Source organism: Chlorella variabilis (assembly GCF_000147415.1).
Source record: "Chlorella variabilis unplaced genomic scaffold CHLNCscaffold_10, whole genome shotgun sequence".
In the NCBI taxonomy this organism is placed as follows: domain Eukaryota; kingdom Viridiplantae; phylum Chlorophyta; class Trebouxiophyceae; order Chlorellales; family Chlorellaceae; genus Chlorella; species Chlorella variabilis.
Window position 1 is genome coordinate 1,199,476 of NW_005435078.1, and position 16,113 is coordinate 1,215,588.

General features: G+C 66.9%; 3 protein-coding genes across 3 annotated transcripts; 2 read left to right on the forward strand and 1 right to left on the reverse strand.

Annotated features, from left to right (window-relative positions):
- Positions 1 to 3,026: 3,026 nt before the first annotated feature.
- Positions 3,027 to 6,423, reverse strand: CHLNCDRAFT_57878 (hypothetical protein; the record flags this gene model as incomplete). Its single annotated transcript, XM_005847759.1, has 13 exons — positions 6,070 to 6,423; positions 5,912 to 5,973; positions 5,735 to 5,824; positions 5,418 to 5,566; positions 5,237 to 5,301; positions 5,038 to 5,094; positions 4,744 to 4,849; positions 4,485 to 4,636; positions 4,239 to 4,319; positions 4,066 to 4,147; positions 3,761 to 3,846; positions 3,480 to 3,601; positions 3,027 to 3,258 (listed from the first exon to the last, which is right to left on the reverse strand). The coding sequence occupies exons 1-13, from the start codon at positions 6,370 to 6,372 to the stop codon at positions 3,027 to 3,029; spliced, it is 1,587 nt and encodes a 528-aa protein (XP_005847821.1). The 5' UTR covers positions 6,373 to 6,423.
- A 213-nt stretch (positions 6,424 to 6,636) lies between these two features.
- On the forward strand, positions 6,637 to 8,954 carry CHLNCDRAFT_134034 (hypothetical protein; the record flags this gene model as incomplete). Its single annotated transcript, XM_005847600.1, has 7 exons — positions 6,637 to 6,724; positions 6,940 to 7,146; positions 7,327 to 7,552; positions 7,708 to 7,842; positions 8,028 to 8,117; positions 8,331 to 8,482; positions 8,665 to 8,954. 7 exons carry the CDS (start codon positions 6,637 to 6,639, stop codon positions 8,952 to 8,954), a joined length of 1,188 nt encoding a protein of 395 aa, XP_005847662.1.
- Positions 8,955 to 9,652: 698 nt separating this feature from the next.
- CHLNCDRAFT_35453 (hypothetical protein) lies at positions 9,653 to 14,703 on the forward strand. Its single transcript, XM_005847601.1, has 20 exons — positions 9,653 to 9,735; positions 9,875 to 10,022; positions 10,251 to 10,368; positions 10,581 to 10,662; positions 10,824 to 10,982; positions 11,142 to 11,232; positions 11,407 to 11,439; positions 11,569 to 11,666; positions 11,812 to 11,934; positions 12,214 to 12,256; positions 12,394 to 12,454; positions 12,613 to 12,770; positions 13,022 to 13,104; positions 13,295 to 13,430; positions 13,540 to 13,582; positions 13,675 to 13,784; positions 13,902 to 13,972; positions 14,063 to 14,149; positions 14,246 to 14,309; positions 14,455 to 14,703. The coding sequence occupies exons 2-20, from the start codon at positions 9,893 to 9,895 to the stop codon at positions 14,628 to 14,630; spliced, it is 1,866 nt and encodes a 621-aa protein (XP_005847663.1). The 5' UTR covers positions 9,653 to 9,735; positions 9,875 to 9,892; the 3' UTR covers positions 14,631 to 14,703.
- The last annotated feature ends 1,410 nt before the right edge of the window (positions 14,704 to 16,113 follow it).

Consider the following 16,113-nt stretch of genomic DNA (forward strand, 5'->3'; position numbering starts at 1 on the left):
TCGTGTGCCGCGTGGTGGAGATCAAGCGGCCCTTTGGCGTGACCATGTACCGGCTGCGGAGCGGAGCTGGAGTGGTGGAGGGTATGCATCAGGCCAGCAGGCTATCTAAGGCGCCACCCAGCCTGGCCAGCGAGCTGACCTTCAGCGGCACGGCGCAGCGAGGAGTGCCTGTGGTGTCTCTCAATGTGGCGATGGCGGCGCAGCCCGGCGGCGGCAAGGCAGCCGTGCGCTGCGGCTGCCGCGGCGCCTGCACCCGGAACTGCAGCTGCAAGAAGAATGGTGCGCGGTGTGGGCGGCACTGTGGCTGTATAACCGGTAAGGGTGGCAATTGCAAGAACCATTGAAGAAGTGTGCCTTGTACGCTTTGCCGTCTCCGCTGAAAGGTGCTGCCGCCTGTGGCGGCTTCATATTTCCTGTTCATTTCTGTTGTTCGGTCTCTCTGTTCGTGTTGGTTGGCTTGTAAGAGTTGTATTTCTGACGCTAGAGAGGTGAGATGACAGCGGGAGCGTTGAAGCGTGCATGCCATCACGTGTGCAAGCAGCCCCGCTCCGCCCCGCTCAACCCTCAAACATGGCTCTATGGGGTCAGTTCACGTATGGGAGGGGAGCGCCGCGCGGGCTGCCAGGAGCGAGCGGGGGCGGGGGTTGCCCAATCGGGAGGGTGCCACATCAGGGGGCAACACATGCTGCCACCAACCCTCTCGTGCCTGCCCCTTGCGCCGCAGCATCCACACCTATCTGGGCTGGTTGCAGCTTGCAGTAGCGGACACAAAGGGCCCAGAGGAGAACCGTATGGTGCTTGCCGCCAACACCAGCTTCCCTTTTGTGGCGTTCAAAGACAAAAACATTGGCGGAGAGCTCAGGTGTGCGCAGGCGTGGAGCTCTGTGATTTACTGGGTCGCAAACCCCACCAGCAGATATTCTACTCAAAGCTGGCTTGCCCCACGTGCGCTGCAGCGTGAAGCGCTGGAACGAGACGCTTGGCGCCTTGTATCAGTACGCCGAGAAGCCTGGCATCTCAGAGGGGGTGGTGTCCAGCCTCAGCATGGAGCTGCACCGCCAGTGGGGCGCCCCCGTGGCCTGCTTCCGAGACAGCTACTACCCCGGGGGCAAGGCCAGCTGCCTCCTGTACCTGCCCGCCGTCGATCAGTGGGCGTACCCCGGCTCGCTGTCGGGTGCAGGTGCGCAGCCGTTCACGGCAGCACGGCATGGGCGCCAGGGCTGAACACCCTGTGCACCAGGCGTGGTGATGTGGCGCCTCCCCCTGACGCCCTCCCTCACACGCTGGGCCTGACTGGACGTCCCTGGTCGTGCGTGTTGCCCCCACACTGCCCCTGCACCCGTCCGCCTGCGCGCAGGCTTCACCCCTGGCGGCGCCGCCCACATCAGCCTGGCCACCCGCCCCAGCGGGGACCTGCTGGTGGCCTTCCAGGACCAGAGCGCCGGCAGCAAGGGCGCCGTCATGATGCTCAACTACACGTCCAAGCTGTGGGGCGCATGGGGCACCCCCTTCTCCAACGGCCAGGTGGGGCTTTGGCTCGCTGTCGCTGCGTGCGGGCAGGCCCTGGGTTGCATCGCTGAACACGCGAGTGGTCGACTCCTGCAGCCCTCGCCCCCAACACCCTCCCGTGTGCTGCCCACCCAGCAGGCCTCTGTCATCTCTATTGCCATCCACCCAACCACCGGCATGCCCTGGGTTGCATTCAAGGTGGGCAGCCGCTACCATGGCAGCAGCTGCAGTGGCCCACCTCCTCCACTGATAGCCGCCTGACACAGCCGCCACTCCGCAGGGTGACGCGCCAGGAGTCAACGGCATGGGCAATGCGCTCACGGTAGTGCAGTGGAATGGCACAGCCTGGCCCTCAGTGGGGCCATCTGGGTTTGCCGGGGTCGGCACCAATTACGCCGTGCTGGCATTCTCGCCTACCAGCTCTGCAGCATGGGTCGCACACCAGTGCGATTCCATCCTTCGCAAGCTGTGTGTGCACACCTGGATCGCCAAAAGCAACTGGATACTGCGAGGCCCGCAGGTGGGTGGGCAGCTCGAGCTGGCTGGCTTGCCAGGAGGGCAGATGCATGCAGCTGTCCCCAGCTGCTGAGGTCCGCCCCCCGACCCCGACCCGCGCCCCCAGGGATTGTCCACTGGAGCGGCATCGTACCTGAACATGCGCTTCCACAGCGACGGAGTGCCCGTGGTGGCCTACATCGATGGCGGCAAGTCGAACCGGCCCGTGGTGAAGAAGTACTCTTTCTGAACGTGTGAACCTTGGCACTTGTCACTGCTGGTACAAACACTGACGCTCAATTCCATTTTTCCAGTTCATCTTGTATCATCCTATTCTTCGATTTATATCGTAACACTAAGAGCAACGTTGAATGCTGAATTAAGGAGGCTGTAGCCGCGTGGTGGCGACACCAAGTGATGCAAGGGGGCCGCCGGCAGTTGTACCGGCAGCAGGGATGGGCGCTCAAGGAATAAACGCGGCGGCGGCGGCGGCGGCGGCGGCGGCGGCGGCGGCGGCGGCGGTTGGTGTCACGATGTGAATCAGCGGCAACAACACATGGCTGGCCCAGGGCAAACAGGTGGGTGATGAGCACTTGCCCTTTTTCCCACACAGCTGATGTGGCCGATGCACTCACACATTCTGCCCTCTCCCTCCAACCACCGCTGCCGTCGCCCTTGACCCGCTCTCTGGCGTGCGCAGGGCATCTCACATGGGCTGACAGCGATCAATCTGTGTTTGTGCCGTTTGTGGCGCATGTCGACGAGGGGAAAGGCCAGCAGAGCAGTGGCCCTCAAGCATGCGTGAGGAGCCTGGCTGCGAAGGCTATACAAGCACAGAGTCACTCACACTGCGACTGTAAATTGCAAAAGCAGAGCACACAGTGGGGCCCGCATAGCAAACACACCAGCCCTGCAAAAAAATGTGTGCATGCATCAAATGTTCCAGCTGGGCGCCTCGAGCCAGGCGTCAGCAGCCACAGCGGTCTCATGCAAACCAAGCCCGCCAGGGCCACGGCGTCGCCTCATGCCGTGGCTGCCGCACCCTCCGGCCCCGCCTCTGTGCTGCTCTCGTCGGCGCTGGCCAGCTGCAGGATGCGGCGGTAGTAGCCGATGCCGCGAAGGAAGTCTTCCGCCGCGATGCGCTCATCCACGCCGTGCACCCGCCCAATGTCTGCGCGAGTGTAGCGGTGGGGGCAGAAGCGGTACACGCGGCCGCCCGCCAGTGAGCTGTAGTGCCGGCTGTCGGTCATGCCCCTGCAGCGGCCATGGGGACTTCGGGGGTGAGCGGGGGTGAGGGGCAGCGGGCCCACCAGGGCAACCCCTGCACCCGTTCCACAGCCTGCGGGGCGCGCATGGCCATCCCCACACAGCAGACTGCTGCGCCCAGGGTCTAGGCGCCTGGGGCTGTGCATGCGGGGCGTGCCTCGCACCACAGCTGCTGGCGCAGCAGCAAGGCGGGACCCGGCCCCACTCACGAGACAAGGTAGGGCGCCACCTGCAGGCCCCCCGGCGGCTGCAGCGTCTCCAGGATGGCTTGCTTGATCAGCTGCCAGTGCGGCCCGCTGGACGCCGCCACGTGCGACGCAGGCACGCTGCCCTGCACTCGGGACGCGGTGGGCGGCGGGCAACCAAGCCTCGCCCATCAGGCCCGCAGGCAACGCCAGGTGAACAGCACGTGCACGGCCGCAGGCGGCTCTTTCAAACGGCGCACAGCGAGGCAGGGGCGTGTCATGGCCCAGCTGCTGCCAGGGCGCACCAGGGGCAGCTTGTGCAGCGTGACGTGCGCCGCCTCCTTGCGTGTCACCATCTCCAGATACTCCTGTACGAAGGAGGAGTCGTGGCCTGCGGCAGGCACAGGCCGCAGTGGCACAGCGGGCGATGACAGGGCAGCATTGAAGGGGCAGGCAGGCAGCTGGCTGGGGCCGCGGATGGGTGGCGGCTTGGCACAGGCAAGGGGCACACGCCATCTGCGCTGGCACCGCCACCTGGCGCAGCACAGGAAGGAGTGCAAAGAGCACCCCCGCCACCAACCACCCAAGCTTGTTTACACTACATGCATACCTGGCAGCAGCCGGCAGTTGACCTTAATGCTGCCGCTCCTGGGCAGCACGTTGTGGGCTATGCCGCCCGCCTCGATCTGGACCTGCAAAGGCAGCATGCCACGGAATGCAGGCAATGTCGATGTAGGTGGACGCTGGCAGTGCATGCGCCAGGCAGTACAAGTGCGGGCGTACCACTCCACAGGTAGTCCGCACAAAGGGGTTGATCTCCTTGCCGGCTTGCCCCAGCAGCTGCCCCAGCACAGGGTTGACGATCTGCAGGACGTGGCGCGGCAGGAAGACACCAGCTGATCACGTGCACAGCACCGCCATCATCCCTCCTTGCCGAGGGGCACAGTGGGACAGCAGCTGGCGCCAGTCCCTGCCACCCACCCACCACCCCCTTCGCCTGCCACCACCCCACCCACCCCCTTCACCCACCCAATTGTTTGCGTTTTGCAGCAGCATCCGCAGCGGCGCCAGCTTGACGGCTGGCGCCAGCGCTTGCAGCCAGTCTGTGACGGGCGCGCCGAGCTTGGTGGGGGTGGGGTAGGCGTCCATGGCTGCCAGGACGCGGCTGATGCGGGCAGCGACTGCGGCAGGGCGCACCAGGGTGCACTTGCGATGTTCAGGCCAGCAGCTGTGGCAGGCGTGCAGCCGAGGGCAAGGCTCAGCGAGCCCCGCAGCTCACGGCACACACCTGAGGAGCCATCTGTGGGGGGCATGCTGCTGTGCCCGCCCACGCCCGCCACCCGGATCTCCCAGTCCTCGATCCCTTTCTCCGCAGTCCCGATCAGCGCCACGGGCTGCAGCCAGGGACAGGCGAGTCGTGGCAGGCCGGCTGCAAGTGTGTCCCAGGGAGCAGCGCTACGCCTATCGGGGCGTCGCCCAGGCTGCGCAGAATGCGCAGCCTCGGGCCTCAAGGAGCCGCGGCACCCACAGCACAGCACGACGGGGCCAGAATGCGATGCGAGGCGCTGGCCCGGCGCCGCACCCTCTCCACCAGCTTGAAGTTGGGGCCAGACACGCCATCCATGAGGACGATGCCGCCCTGCCACACAGCAGCACAGCATGTCGCGAAGAAACAATCAGGGGCAAGGGAGAGGAGGCGAGGGGAGGACACAGGATTGCCGCTACATGCATGGGCGGAGGGTTGGGCGCCCGCTGTGAACCCAGCGCCCCGCTCCGCTCACCTCATCCAGCACCAGCTCCAGCTCCACACCCCGCGAGGCCAGCAGCGCCGCCATGGCACCCGCGCCTGCACGCAGCCCACCGCGCAGGGGGGGCCAGTGCCAACGGTCGGCGACAGCGGGTCATGGATGCGCCTTGTTCCGCACCCACACATCTCGCGCAGCCACGGCCACAGCAGCGCACCTGACCCCCCGCCGACCTCCTCATCGTGCCCAAACGCCAGCAGGATGGTGCGCTGCGGGGCGTAGCCCTGGCGCAGCAGCGCCGCCACCGCCTCCAGCTGCTGCAGCACCGTGACCTTGACATCCAGCGCGCCGCGGCCCCAGATGTACCTGCGGCAGGGCCCGAGGGTGCAGCGGCATGGCCTGGGGTCTGAGCAGCGGAACAGGATGCTGGTGGAAGGCCCAGCAATCACACTGAGGCTGCTCCGGCAGCTGGCAGCCACGGGTGGCTCACAGCACAGCAGCGGGGCGTGGCGCAGCACACAGCGGCGGGCTCACCCGTCGGCCACTGTCCCAGAGAAGGGCGGGTGGGTCCAGTTGTATCCGGGGCCCTCTGGCGCCGGCACCACGTCCATGTGGCTCATGGCCCTGCAGGCATCCCAGGACCGCCAGCGTGAGCGCCCCTGTGCGGCCTCCCCCTGCCTGCCCCACCCAGCTGGGCGCTCAGAGGCTCACAGGACTGGGCGCAGCTCCGGGTTGCTCCCCTGCCAGGTGAACAGAATGGAATACTCGCTGACCTGTGGAGCATGGGGCAGCGGGGCGGGGGGTGGACGGGCAGACCCCTCGCATGGGCATCTGAGCTAGGGGAGGGCAGCGGAGGGCACGCAGCTCACCCGCTCATGCTTCAGTCTCTCGTACACCAAGGGGAAGGAGCGCTCCAGAAAGTCGTGCAGCTGCTGGAATGGCGCAGGGTTGCCGATGTGGTTGGGCGCAGAGCTGTTGGCCAGCGTGGCAAAGGAGAGGGCGGTGGCCAGGCGGCCCACCGCCCCGCGCTCCACCTCCGCGTCCAGTTCCAGCTGCAGCTGCTGCACCGCGGCATCCTCCGGGTCTTGGCGGAAGGCTCCGGGGGCCGCCTTGAGCAGGCCGTAGGCCACCACGGCCAGCGCCAGGACAATAATGTGCAATGATCGGCCCATGTCAGCCAGCGTGCAGTCTGTCGCTCTTCTTAGCCTGCGATCATTCAGGTTATAACAAGCAGATGGGTTTAGATGGATTCAGGCTTCTCCTGCGGACGCCGAGACCTCGATCCCACGTCAGCAGAGAAACCACAGTTGAGCCTCCCCAGGGGCCTCAGGTTATTGCGATCACTCCCCAAAGAGATCCCACAGGCGCAGAGACCCTGTCCCTGCGCTCGCCCCGCTGGTTGTTTCGTTGGGCTGTCGCCTTTGACTCACCTTCAAATGGAAGATAGCGGGCTGGAACAGCTCCCCAAAGAGCTGGTGCGAGAGGTGCTAGCACGCCTGAGCGGAGCGCGAGACCTTGCCTCAGGTGCGCGCCCACCCCCACCCCTTGCGGGCCGCCTCTGGGCGGCCTCACGCAGCCTTCGATCACCCCTGGCCTCCTTTAGCCACCGATGGCGCGCCGTGAGCAGCAGCCGTTGGCGTGTGGGCGCCAGCCCTCCCCGACGTCGCCAGCGCCCTGCCGCCGCCGGCGCCAACCCCCGCCTGCCGCCCCTGCGCCGGCGCTGCCGCACGGCTCTGCAGTGGCGTGCAGCACCCGCAGGCTGACTGGCCTGGTTGAGGACAAGCTGTGGGGCGTGCTGGTGATGGGACGGCTGGCGCGGCTGGCAGGACTGCTGGATAGCTCGCCCGCCCCGCCTGAGTGGTGGGTGGGGCGCAGCTGGCGAGAGCGGTTGTCAGCCCTGGTGGCAGGGCTGCCCTTTGAAGCCCAGGTGTTCAACAGAGAGCTAGGTGGGTGTATGCGCGAGGGGTAGGAAGGCTGCAAAGCAGGCGCAAGCCACGCACAGCAGGATGAGCAGCAGATTGCGTGCGGTTTACGCTCAGCTGTCAACCGTTCCGGCCCGTACTTTGGGGCCAGCACCATCCAAAGCTGGGCTCCCCCTTCCCCGCCCCGCCGCTGCCTGGGTGCAGAGAACGAGCAGGAAGACTTCCTGCTCAGCAGCTACGATGCCACCTGCAGCCTGACACCCGCCACCGCCCGCGGCCTGCTGCGTGGCGACGCCGCCCAGCCCATGCGCTTCACCGCGCGCTACCTGTGCATGGGGCAGATGCCGGCGGTGGTGGAGGCGGAAGTGGCGCAGGAGCGGCTGCGCCTGGCGCCCGCAGGCAGCAGCCCATTTGCGGTGTTTGGCGGCGGGTGAGCCTGGGGAGCGGTGCCTCCTCCAGCAGAGCTGGGCAGTGCGTCTGTACGCCACACACCTCCCCGGCTTGTGGTTCACCCCTGCTTGTTCAGCGGCAGCGGTTCACTCAGCCTGCCGTTGCCTGCCTGTGCGCGTGCGTGGCCCGCTGCAGGAGCACGTCGTCGGCGGGGCTGTGCATCGGGGAGGAGGTGGAGGTGCAGTGGAAGGGGCGCCGCTCGCACCCCTTTGGCTGGTGGTTTGGCACGGTGCAGAGCGTGCGCGGCAACCGCATCACGCTGGTGTTTAGGTGAGGGGTCCAGGGCCGTCATGCACCGACTCAGCAGCTCCTCAGGCTGAGGCCCACCCCACTGTGGGGCATGTGTGCGGCGCAGGCCGCTCTGATGGCAGCATGCAGCGGGCACAGCACTGCCGATGTAAAGCCTCGCCTCTCGAACCTGCCCTGCCGTGCCGTCCCGACGTACCGCCCCGCAGGCAGTACCCCCGCACAAGCGTGTGGCACCGCGTCAAGGCCCCCATCAAGCCCGGCAAGGAGGCGGTGGTGAATGGGGACTGCAGCTTCGGGTGAGGCTGCAGGCTGCGGCTGGCACCTGGCTGCGGCTGCCACCAGGCTGCGGCTGGCACTTGGCGCATGGCGATGCACCTCTCAGTTTCTCGCCCTGGCCTGCCAGCAACAGTTGGGGCTGGGTGGTCCCCTGAGCAGCGTGTTGCTGGCTGCTGGTCGGCGAAGGGCAGCTGGCCGACTGGCTGGCACACCCCGCCTGCCGTGAGCCGCAGGTATGTCGGCGGCCTGCGGCGGCTGACCGGCGGGGAGCGGGAGGAGTGGCGGCGGCACGGCGCGCCGCACCCGCCCGCGCCAGAGCAGCTGGCGGCGCTGGAGGCGGCGGCTGAGGATGAGTGGAGCGATGAGGACGAGGATTTGGACATAGGTGGGGGGGGGCACCTGGAGGGAAGCAGAGGCCTGGGTTGGAGCCGACCAGGGGCTTGGGGACAGCAACTGGAGTGGTTGCAGAGCGGCAAAGAGGGGAGCCCAGCCGGCCTCCCCAGTTGCTGCCCGTGCCCTGTGCTGCACTGGCTGAGGGTGGCTGGAGTGGGTGGGCATGCTGTGCAGATGCTGAGCTGGCGGCCGAGATGGAGGAGGAGTTGGAGGAGCTGCCCGCCGCGCCGCACGCTGCCGACGGCCATGGCGCCGCCGGTGCGGCTCAGGCGGCGGGCGCCGGCGTTGAAGCCATGGATGTGGTGGCTGCGGAGGAGGCGGCGCCTGGCCCCGCGGCGCCGCCCGGACAGCCCATCGCGCTGCAGCTGGGGCAGCCCGCGGGTGTGGCAGGAGCCGCCAACGGGGCAGGGCTGCCGGTTGTGCTTGCGGGGGGGCTGCCCGAAGCGGCGCCGCACCAGCCCTGATGGCTGCCTGTTTGAACGAACCCAGCCGTTAGGAGTGCGCCTCGCCAGCTGCGCCATTGCGCATGCCTGGCCTGCTTGCTGCCTGTCGCCGGCTGGCGCAGGGCTGAGCCCCCAGCCAGCCAGCCGGCCGCGCCTTTTGCTGGCCCCATCAATCCTCGTCGTCCGCACTGTGTGACTAACGGACCGCTCTGTATCCATTCTGCATCGCTGTGTACACCGCCTGCCTGCATTGCCTCCTGCTGTTGTTGTTCCGGCCAAACTCCAAACCCAATGCTCGCTCGGCACTCCATCGCCCACTGCCGCCTGTCCCCCGTGGGCGGCCCACCCTGCACCTGCACTGTTGTCCCATCCCACCAACTAGCCCCTTGTATCATGTTCCCCACCAATCCTGCGCATTGCTGGATTCCTGCTTTTTCATAAGCCGCTGTACGGTGCGAGCGCCGCTGTGACCGGCGGGCACCCGCCGACGTGTGGCAGCGGGCCTCTGCCTGCCTTGCGCATCCTCTTTTGTAACATGGCCTCAGCTTGCGCTGGCTGTCACGAAGTGATGGTGTGTGTGTGCTGCTGGTAGGTGCCAGGCCGCATGGAAGACGTCTGGCCATGACCGACCGCAGCTATGGTGTTGATGTCAGCACCGATTGGTTCAAGGCGGCTGGCTTGATCGGGCTCGAAACCCAAACCCGGCGCTTGCTTTGCGCGTGTGGCATCAGAGCCAGGCTCTCCCGGCGCACACCGGCGCACACACGTGACCTGCTCTTGGCGCCTGAACCACTCGCCGCAGGTAAGCCCTACGCGGCCATGGCGCTTTTCGCGTCACGAGATTGCGCGCCGTGTACCAGGGGAGACCTTCGGGCCGCACGGCGGCCACCCGCCCCGTCGCCACCCGCCGCGCCGCCGCCTGCCCCCACGACTGCGTGCAGGGAGGCAGGGCAGCCGCCATGTCCTTCCACCACGACACCCGCAGCGAGTCGGCTGCCGACCTGCATGCCAAAGAGGTCACCTCGCCAGGGCTGTGGAAGCAGCGGAAGCGGGAGGTGAAGCAGGTCGAGGAACAGGCCGGGGCGCCAGGTGAGGCACGACAAGGGGGTCGGGGCCTAAGCCTGGGGTGGAAAGGCGTTACGCCGTAATTCAGCTTATTACAGTGGTACGCCGTCAAGCCGTAAGAGCGTAGGCCCCAGGCCTAGGCACGACGGCGCACGCCATGCTGGCGCATCCAGCGGCAGGCAGCGGCGCCAGGCCAGGCGGTGGCTGCCTGCGCGGGCTTGCCGACCTGCCTGCCTGCCTGCCTTGGTGCAGTCATCTGGGTGTCGTGGCTCAACCGGGGCACCAACTTCAGCCACGAGGAGCGGCAGGAGCTGAGGCTGGAGGGGCTGCTGCCTCCCGTGGTGGAGTCTCTCGACCTGCAAGCGGAGCGGTGGGCGGGGCTGGGGGGGGGGAGGGGCGGGGCCAGCTGGGCGGGCAAGCACATGCCGGCTGGCCCACTGATCGAGGGGACAGCAGGGACGGCGGCAAGCGTGCGGGCCGTGCTGATGCGGCCGGGCACAGCAGCTGGCCCAGGCTGCAGTCGGGCCTGCGCAGCAGGTGGCCCAGCGGCCGGCTGGCGCGGCGCCCTGGGCTGGTGTGCAGGGTGATGTGCCAGCTGCGGGAGGAGAAGAAGACGGACCTCATGCGCTACTCCATCCTCAACCAGCTGCTCAGCTCCAACCAGGTGCCGGGACCAGCCGGCCATGCTGCCCAAGCTTCCCTCCTGCACTGCCTTTGTTGCTCCCACTGCCCTTGCCCTGCCTTGTCTCATGCTCTCCTTTTCTCAGCACCGCCCGGCCCACCAGCGCCCACCATGCCTGCCTCCTCCTCCCGCCAATCTTGCAGACACTCTTCTACAAGGTGGTGATGGACAACCTTGAGTACTGCGCACCACTCATCTACACCCCCACAGTGGGCGAGGCCTGCCAGAAATTCGACCACATCTACCGCGCGCCGCTGGGCCTCTACCTCTCAGCCTTCCAGCACCGGGGCCGCTTCGAGCAGGTGGCGCGGCCTGCCTGCCGCGGCAGTTGCGGCGGGCTGTGCCGTGCCCCAGCTCCCGCCAGCCGGCCTATCCCTTGCAGCCTGCGTCGCCGACACCACCCAGCCTCCCCACGACCCTGCCCGCCCTCACGGCGCGGCTGCCTCGCGTGCTGGGTGCAGGTGCTGCGCAACTGGCCCAGCCACAACGTGCAGATCATTGTGATCACCGACGGCTCCCGCATCCTGGGGCTGGGAGACCTGGGCACCAACGGTGAGGGCAGCCTCCAGACCTGCCGGGAGACCTCCGCCAGCCCGAGCCGAAGCGGTGGCCGGGCGGCTGCATGGCTGCATGCATGCATGCATGCAGCGGCGGCTGCCAGCGCGTAGCCACCTGCCTATGCCCCCCACCCCCCCACATGCCCAGCCCCTCTGCCCCGTCCTGCAGGCATCGGCATCTCCATCGGCAAGGTGGCCCTGTGTGAGTGGCCAGGTCCTCAGTTTGCGCCGGTCCCGGGACAGCCCCCCTCGCCCGTCGGCAGCCAGAAACCTGTGTTTCCCGCCGTGCCTGCTGATTCTCCCTCCCCCTGCCCCTGCATGCCCCGTGCAGACGTGGGCGGCGGCGGCTTCCACCCGGAGCACTCGCTGCCGGTGGTGCTGGATGTGGGGTGCAACCGCAAGGAGATGGTGCAGGATGCTTTCTACATGGTGAGGCCTGGCCTGCGGGTGGGGGCACGTGGTGGCGAAGCGGTGCAAGGGAGGGCCGGGTGAGGGCGGTTGTTGTGTTGGTTGTGCGGCAATGGTTGATGGGAGCGCACACGCCCCGACCTCCGCACAATGTCGGCGGCCGCAGGGCGAGCGGCGTGAGCGGCTGGAGGGGGAGGACTATTACGGCGTGGTGGAGGAGTTCTGCACAGCTGTGAAGAAGCTGTGGCCCAACGCGCTGCTGCAGGCAAGGAGTGTGGGAGGCACGGTGGTTGGGCAAGGCGTGGAGTGTCTGCATGCGTGCACGCATGCCATCCGGTTTGCTTTGCACGCTGGCCCACTGACGCTCACATGCACCTGCCTGGTGCCTCCCTCCTCTCATCTGCAGTTTGAGGACTTCCAGACTGAGCGGGTGAGATGAGGGCCTGGTGTGGAGCAGGGCTGGGGTGGACAGAGAGAGAGAGAGAGAGAGAGACGAGTGGAGCCTGTGGTTGTTGTTGCAACGAGCACAATGACGCCCACCCCGCCATCTTGTGGGCTGATCTTGCAGGCCTTTGAAATTCTGCACCGCCACCGCAACAAGCTGCTGTGCTGTGAGTGTTGCTGCCCGGAGCTTCGTGTGACGGGAAGGCTGTGTTTTGCCTAGGGCTCCTGCCCCATGCTGGGAGGCTGCTGCTGCGCACATACCTTACCCTTCTCACCCGCCTGACTCCCCTCCCCTTGGGCCCAGTCAATGATGACATCCAAGGCACCGGCGCGGTGGTGACCTCAGGCTTTGTCAACGGCATGAAGTGAGCTCCTGCAGCTGCGAAACGCTAACTTCCATCACGCCACCACGGCCCGGCACACGCTCCCGCCTCCCACGCATGCTGTCTCCCTGCCACCTGCTCCCGCCGCCACTACACATGTGCTCACTCACCCACATTCCTCCACCCCTCTCTGCCCGCAGGTTCCAGAAGACCGAGCTGCAGGACGCCCGCGTCGTGTTCTACGGCGCCGGCAGCTCTGCGGTTGGCGTGGCCGACAGCATCGCCACGTTCATGGAGCACAAGGCGGGCATCAGCTGGGAGGAGGCGCGCAAGCGCATCTACATGGTGGACTCCAAGGGTGGGTGGGCCGGGTGGGCTGGGTGGGCTGCTGAATCCAAGGGTGGGTGGGCTGGGCGGGGCTGCTTAGTCCAAGGCAGAGCCTGGGCGGAGCCAGTGCGGGTGCCGGGGCAGCACCGTGAGGAGCAGCAGCAATGGCTGCCTGGCCGGCGGGTTCCTGCGCGTGTTCTCAGGGCTACCGCATGCAAAGTCCCAGTAGCAGAGAGGAGATGTGGGCCTGAGGGAACTGTCGCTTCTGTTGCTTTTGTGCAGGCCTGATCACAACCACCCGCGGCGACCACCTGGCGGAGCACAAGAAGCGGTACGCGCGGGACGATGGCACGCCCGACATGAAGGTGGATCCATATACTGCATGAATATGCACCACACCATCCCGCTGATTTGCCGGCAGCTGGTTGTTGCCGCTGGCAGACACGCTGCAACTCTACGCGGCACTCAGCCAGCAGTGCAGCTGGCTGTCACCGCGCTGCTCCTCAACCAGCTGCTCCCGGAGCCTGCGGTGCCTGCTGGTGTGCGGTGCTGCAGGACCTGAAGGACATCGTGGCTCACGTCAAGCCGCACGCCCTCATCGGCCTCAGCGCGGCGGGCCCCAGCTGGCCCGAGCCCGTGATCAGGGAGCTGGGCGCCAGCGTGGACTGCCCGCTCATCTTCCCGCTGTCCAGTGAGTTTTGCTGGGTATTGTTGTGTTGGTCGATTCAGGTGCTCGTGAAGGTTTTTGGTTTAGCAAATCTGCTAATCGTAATTTTGTCCGTTTTCTTTCTTTTCTGTAGACCCCACCGACAAGGCCGAGGTGACGGCAGAGAACGCATACAAGTGAGTCCAGAGTAAATGTGATTAGCGGCTGCTGGTTGGTTCCCGCTCCTTGCACATGCAGCATGGTGCCGACGCTGCGACACGTCGTGCAGGTGGTGCGGCGGCAAGTGCGTGTTTGCCAGCGGCAGCCCCTTCCAGCCTGTGCACCTGGATGGCACCACCTACGTACCTGGCCAGGCCAACAACGTCTTCATTTTCCCCGGTGAGTGGCTCCCGAGACTGAGGAATGGGAAATGACATGGGAGAGGGGCCCTGGATGGCTATCCGCACGTGTTGTTTGCCCCCCACACATCGCCCCGCCCCGCCCATCTGCTTGCAGGGGTGGGCTTCGGTGCTGTGATGGCCAAGGCCAGCACCGTCACCGACGAAATGTTCGTGGCGGCCTCCCAGGCAAGCGGCGAGCCACCGCAGGCGGCGCGTGCCTGTTGTCCCGCCACCCACCTTGTCTTACAGCTAGTCCCAATGGGCCCCTGCCTGCAGGCGCTGGCCGACTGCGTGACAGAGGAGCAGCTGCAAGCCAAGCAGATGTACCCCAACATTAAGGACCTGAGGGAGGTGTCGGCCAAGGTGGACCTGCCTGCCTGAGCAGACAAGCAGCGCCCCTGAGCGGTGCCGACGGTGCTGAGCCTGCGCCCCTTGCCTGGCCTGGGCTCCCTGCTGCAGGTGGCAGCCGCGGTGGCGCAGGCGGCGTTTGAGGGCGGCGTAAGCGGGCTGGTCAACGCGCCAGGTGTGCGCCGCTGAATGGGGCAGGCCTGTGCTTGGACCGCTGTGGTAGAGTAGGTGTTGATGTGTTTGGTGGCTGACCTTGAGGCATGGCATAGCGCTTTGCTTGTATGTTGAGTCTGCTCCCCCTGCTCTTCCGCGCTTCTCAGAGTACTGGATGGAGTATATTCAGGACAGGACCTGGTGGCCCGATGGGCGCACCACCCGGACTGCCGGGTGCCCCCTGCAGCCCCCCAACGGTTTGCCGGGGCGCCCGCCGCTGCACCCGCCCGCCGGCCACCATGCCTCGCACCACCACCCCAGCGGCGTCCCGGCACACCCCTGAGGGGTAGGTAGAGCGGCAGTGTGTGCATGTCTGTCGCCAAAAGGATGACTTGTTGTAACAGACTTTGTCATGGAGAGCCTGGCACTGCACCGCCAACCTGGCGCCGCCTGTCGGCCATCTTTGATGGCGGCTATCTTCACAGGGATGTAGTACCTCGCATCGTACATTAGTCGCCGTCCGATCGTTGCACCAGCCAGCCTTGCAAGTCGGCAGTTGCGCAGTTGCCGTCGGGCTCCTATCGGTTCCCGTGATGGCCGCCTGCCTAGCCAGTCATGCACTTGCTGATCGTATCTTGCAGCGCTCAGCCCCACAAAGCCCCACAAATGCGGTTTGCAGCGAGGCACATGGCACCTCCCCTGCTGTCGCCCGGGCCTCCTGGGGCCGCTGGAACGCCGCCAGCAGCGGTCGACACATCAGGGGTCTTCTGCAGCGCGGCACACACGCAGCGACAGCAGGTGAGCCGCCGCCACGGCCACCGCCGGGTTCGTCTGGCCGCGGCCGCTCAAGGGGACCTGCAAGCGCCCCACCCCTCTGCCTTCCTGCAGTGCCCAGCGACAGCATCAGCAGCAGTGCCACCACCCGGGATATTCTGGATGTGGCAGAGCCGGCTGAGGCGGTGTTGAGCGCGGCTGTCAAGACGCAACTGCTGCGCTGCCAGCTGGGCGGCGGCGGTGGCACGCTGTGGATGGAGGTCGTGCGCAGCAGGCAGGGCAGGGTGGAAGTGCTGTGCAGCGGGGAGCTGCTGCAGCTGTCGGTCACGCAGCAAGGGCAGGTGGCCGCTGCCGCTGCCGGCTTCCTGCCGCGCCTGGGCGACGCTTGGGTCAAGGCCACCCCTGGCCTGGCAGACGCGCTGAAGAAAGTGCGGCAGCAGCAGGCAGACGACAGCAGCCTGCCCTCGCAGCTCATAGCAGCGCATGGCGTGGCCTGGCTGCAGCCGCTGCAGCCGCTGCAGACGCTGGCGCAGTTTCGCGCCTCGGTGGCGGCGGCGCCTGGGCCGTGGTGCGACGGCACCGTGCCCGGCGACCCTCCGCCTACAGAGCAGGATGTCGCGCTGCTGACGGCCGGCGAGCTGGCAGCGTTCCTGGAGGGCCAGCGAGGCGTCTGCCTGCTGCAGCTGCACAAGGGCTGGGGCGACAGGAGCTCCGGCCTGCAGGCGCTGCTGCGGCCCTGGGTGCTGCCGCTGCTGCAGGCGGCCGCGGAGCACAAGGGCGTGGCGCTGCTGCGCTCGGCGGCGCCGCAGGAGCTGGGCGCTTCGCTGGTGCTGTGCGCGCGGCAGCAGCCCTTCCACGCCTGGGGCAAGTGCCTGGCGTCGCAGGGCGTGCAGGCGGCCATCGTGGCAGACAGCCCCTACTACAAGCTGCTGATTGGGAGGATACTTGGCTACAGGGAGCACAACATCCATCACCACATCCAGGTGAGCGGCAGCTTCCGATGGGGAGCGGGGAGTGGGGAGGCCTGGCAGGGCCTGGCGGCTGGGTGCACC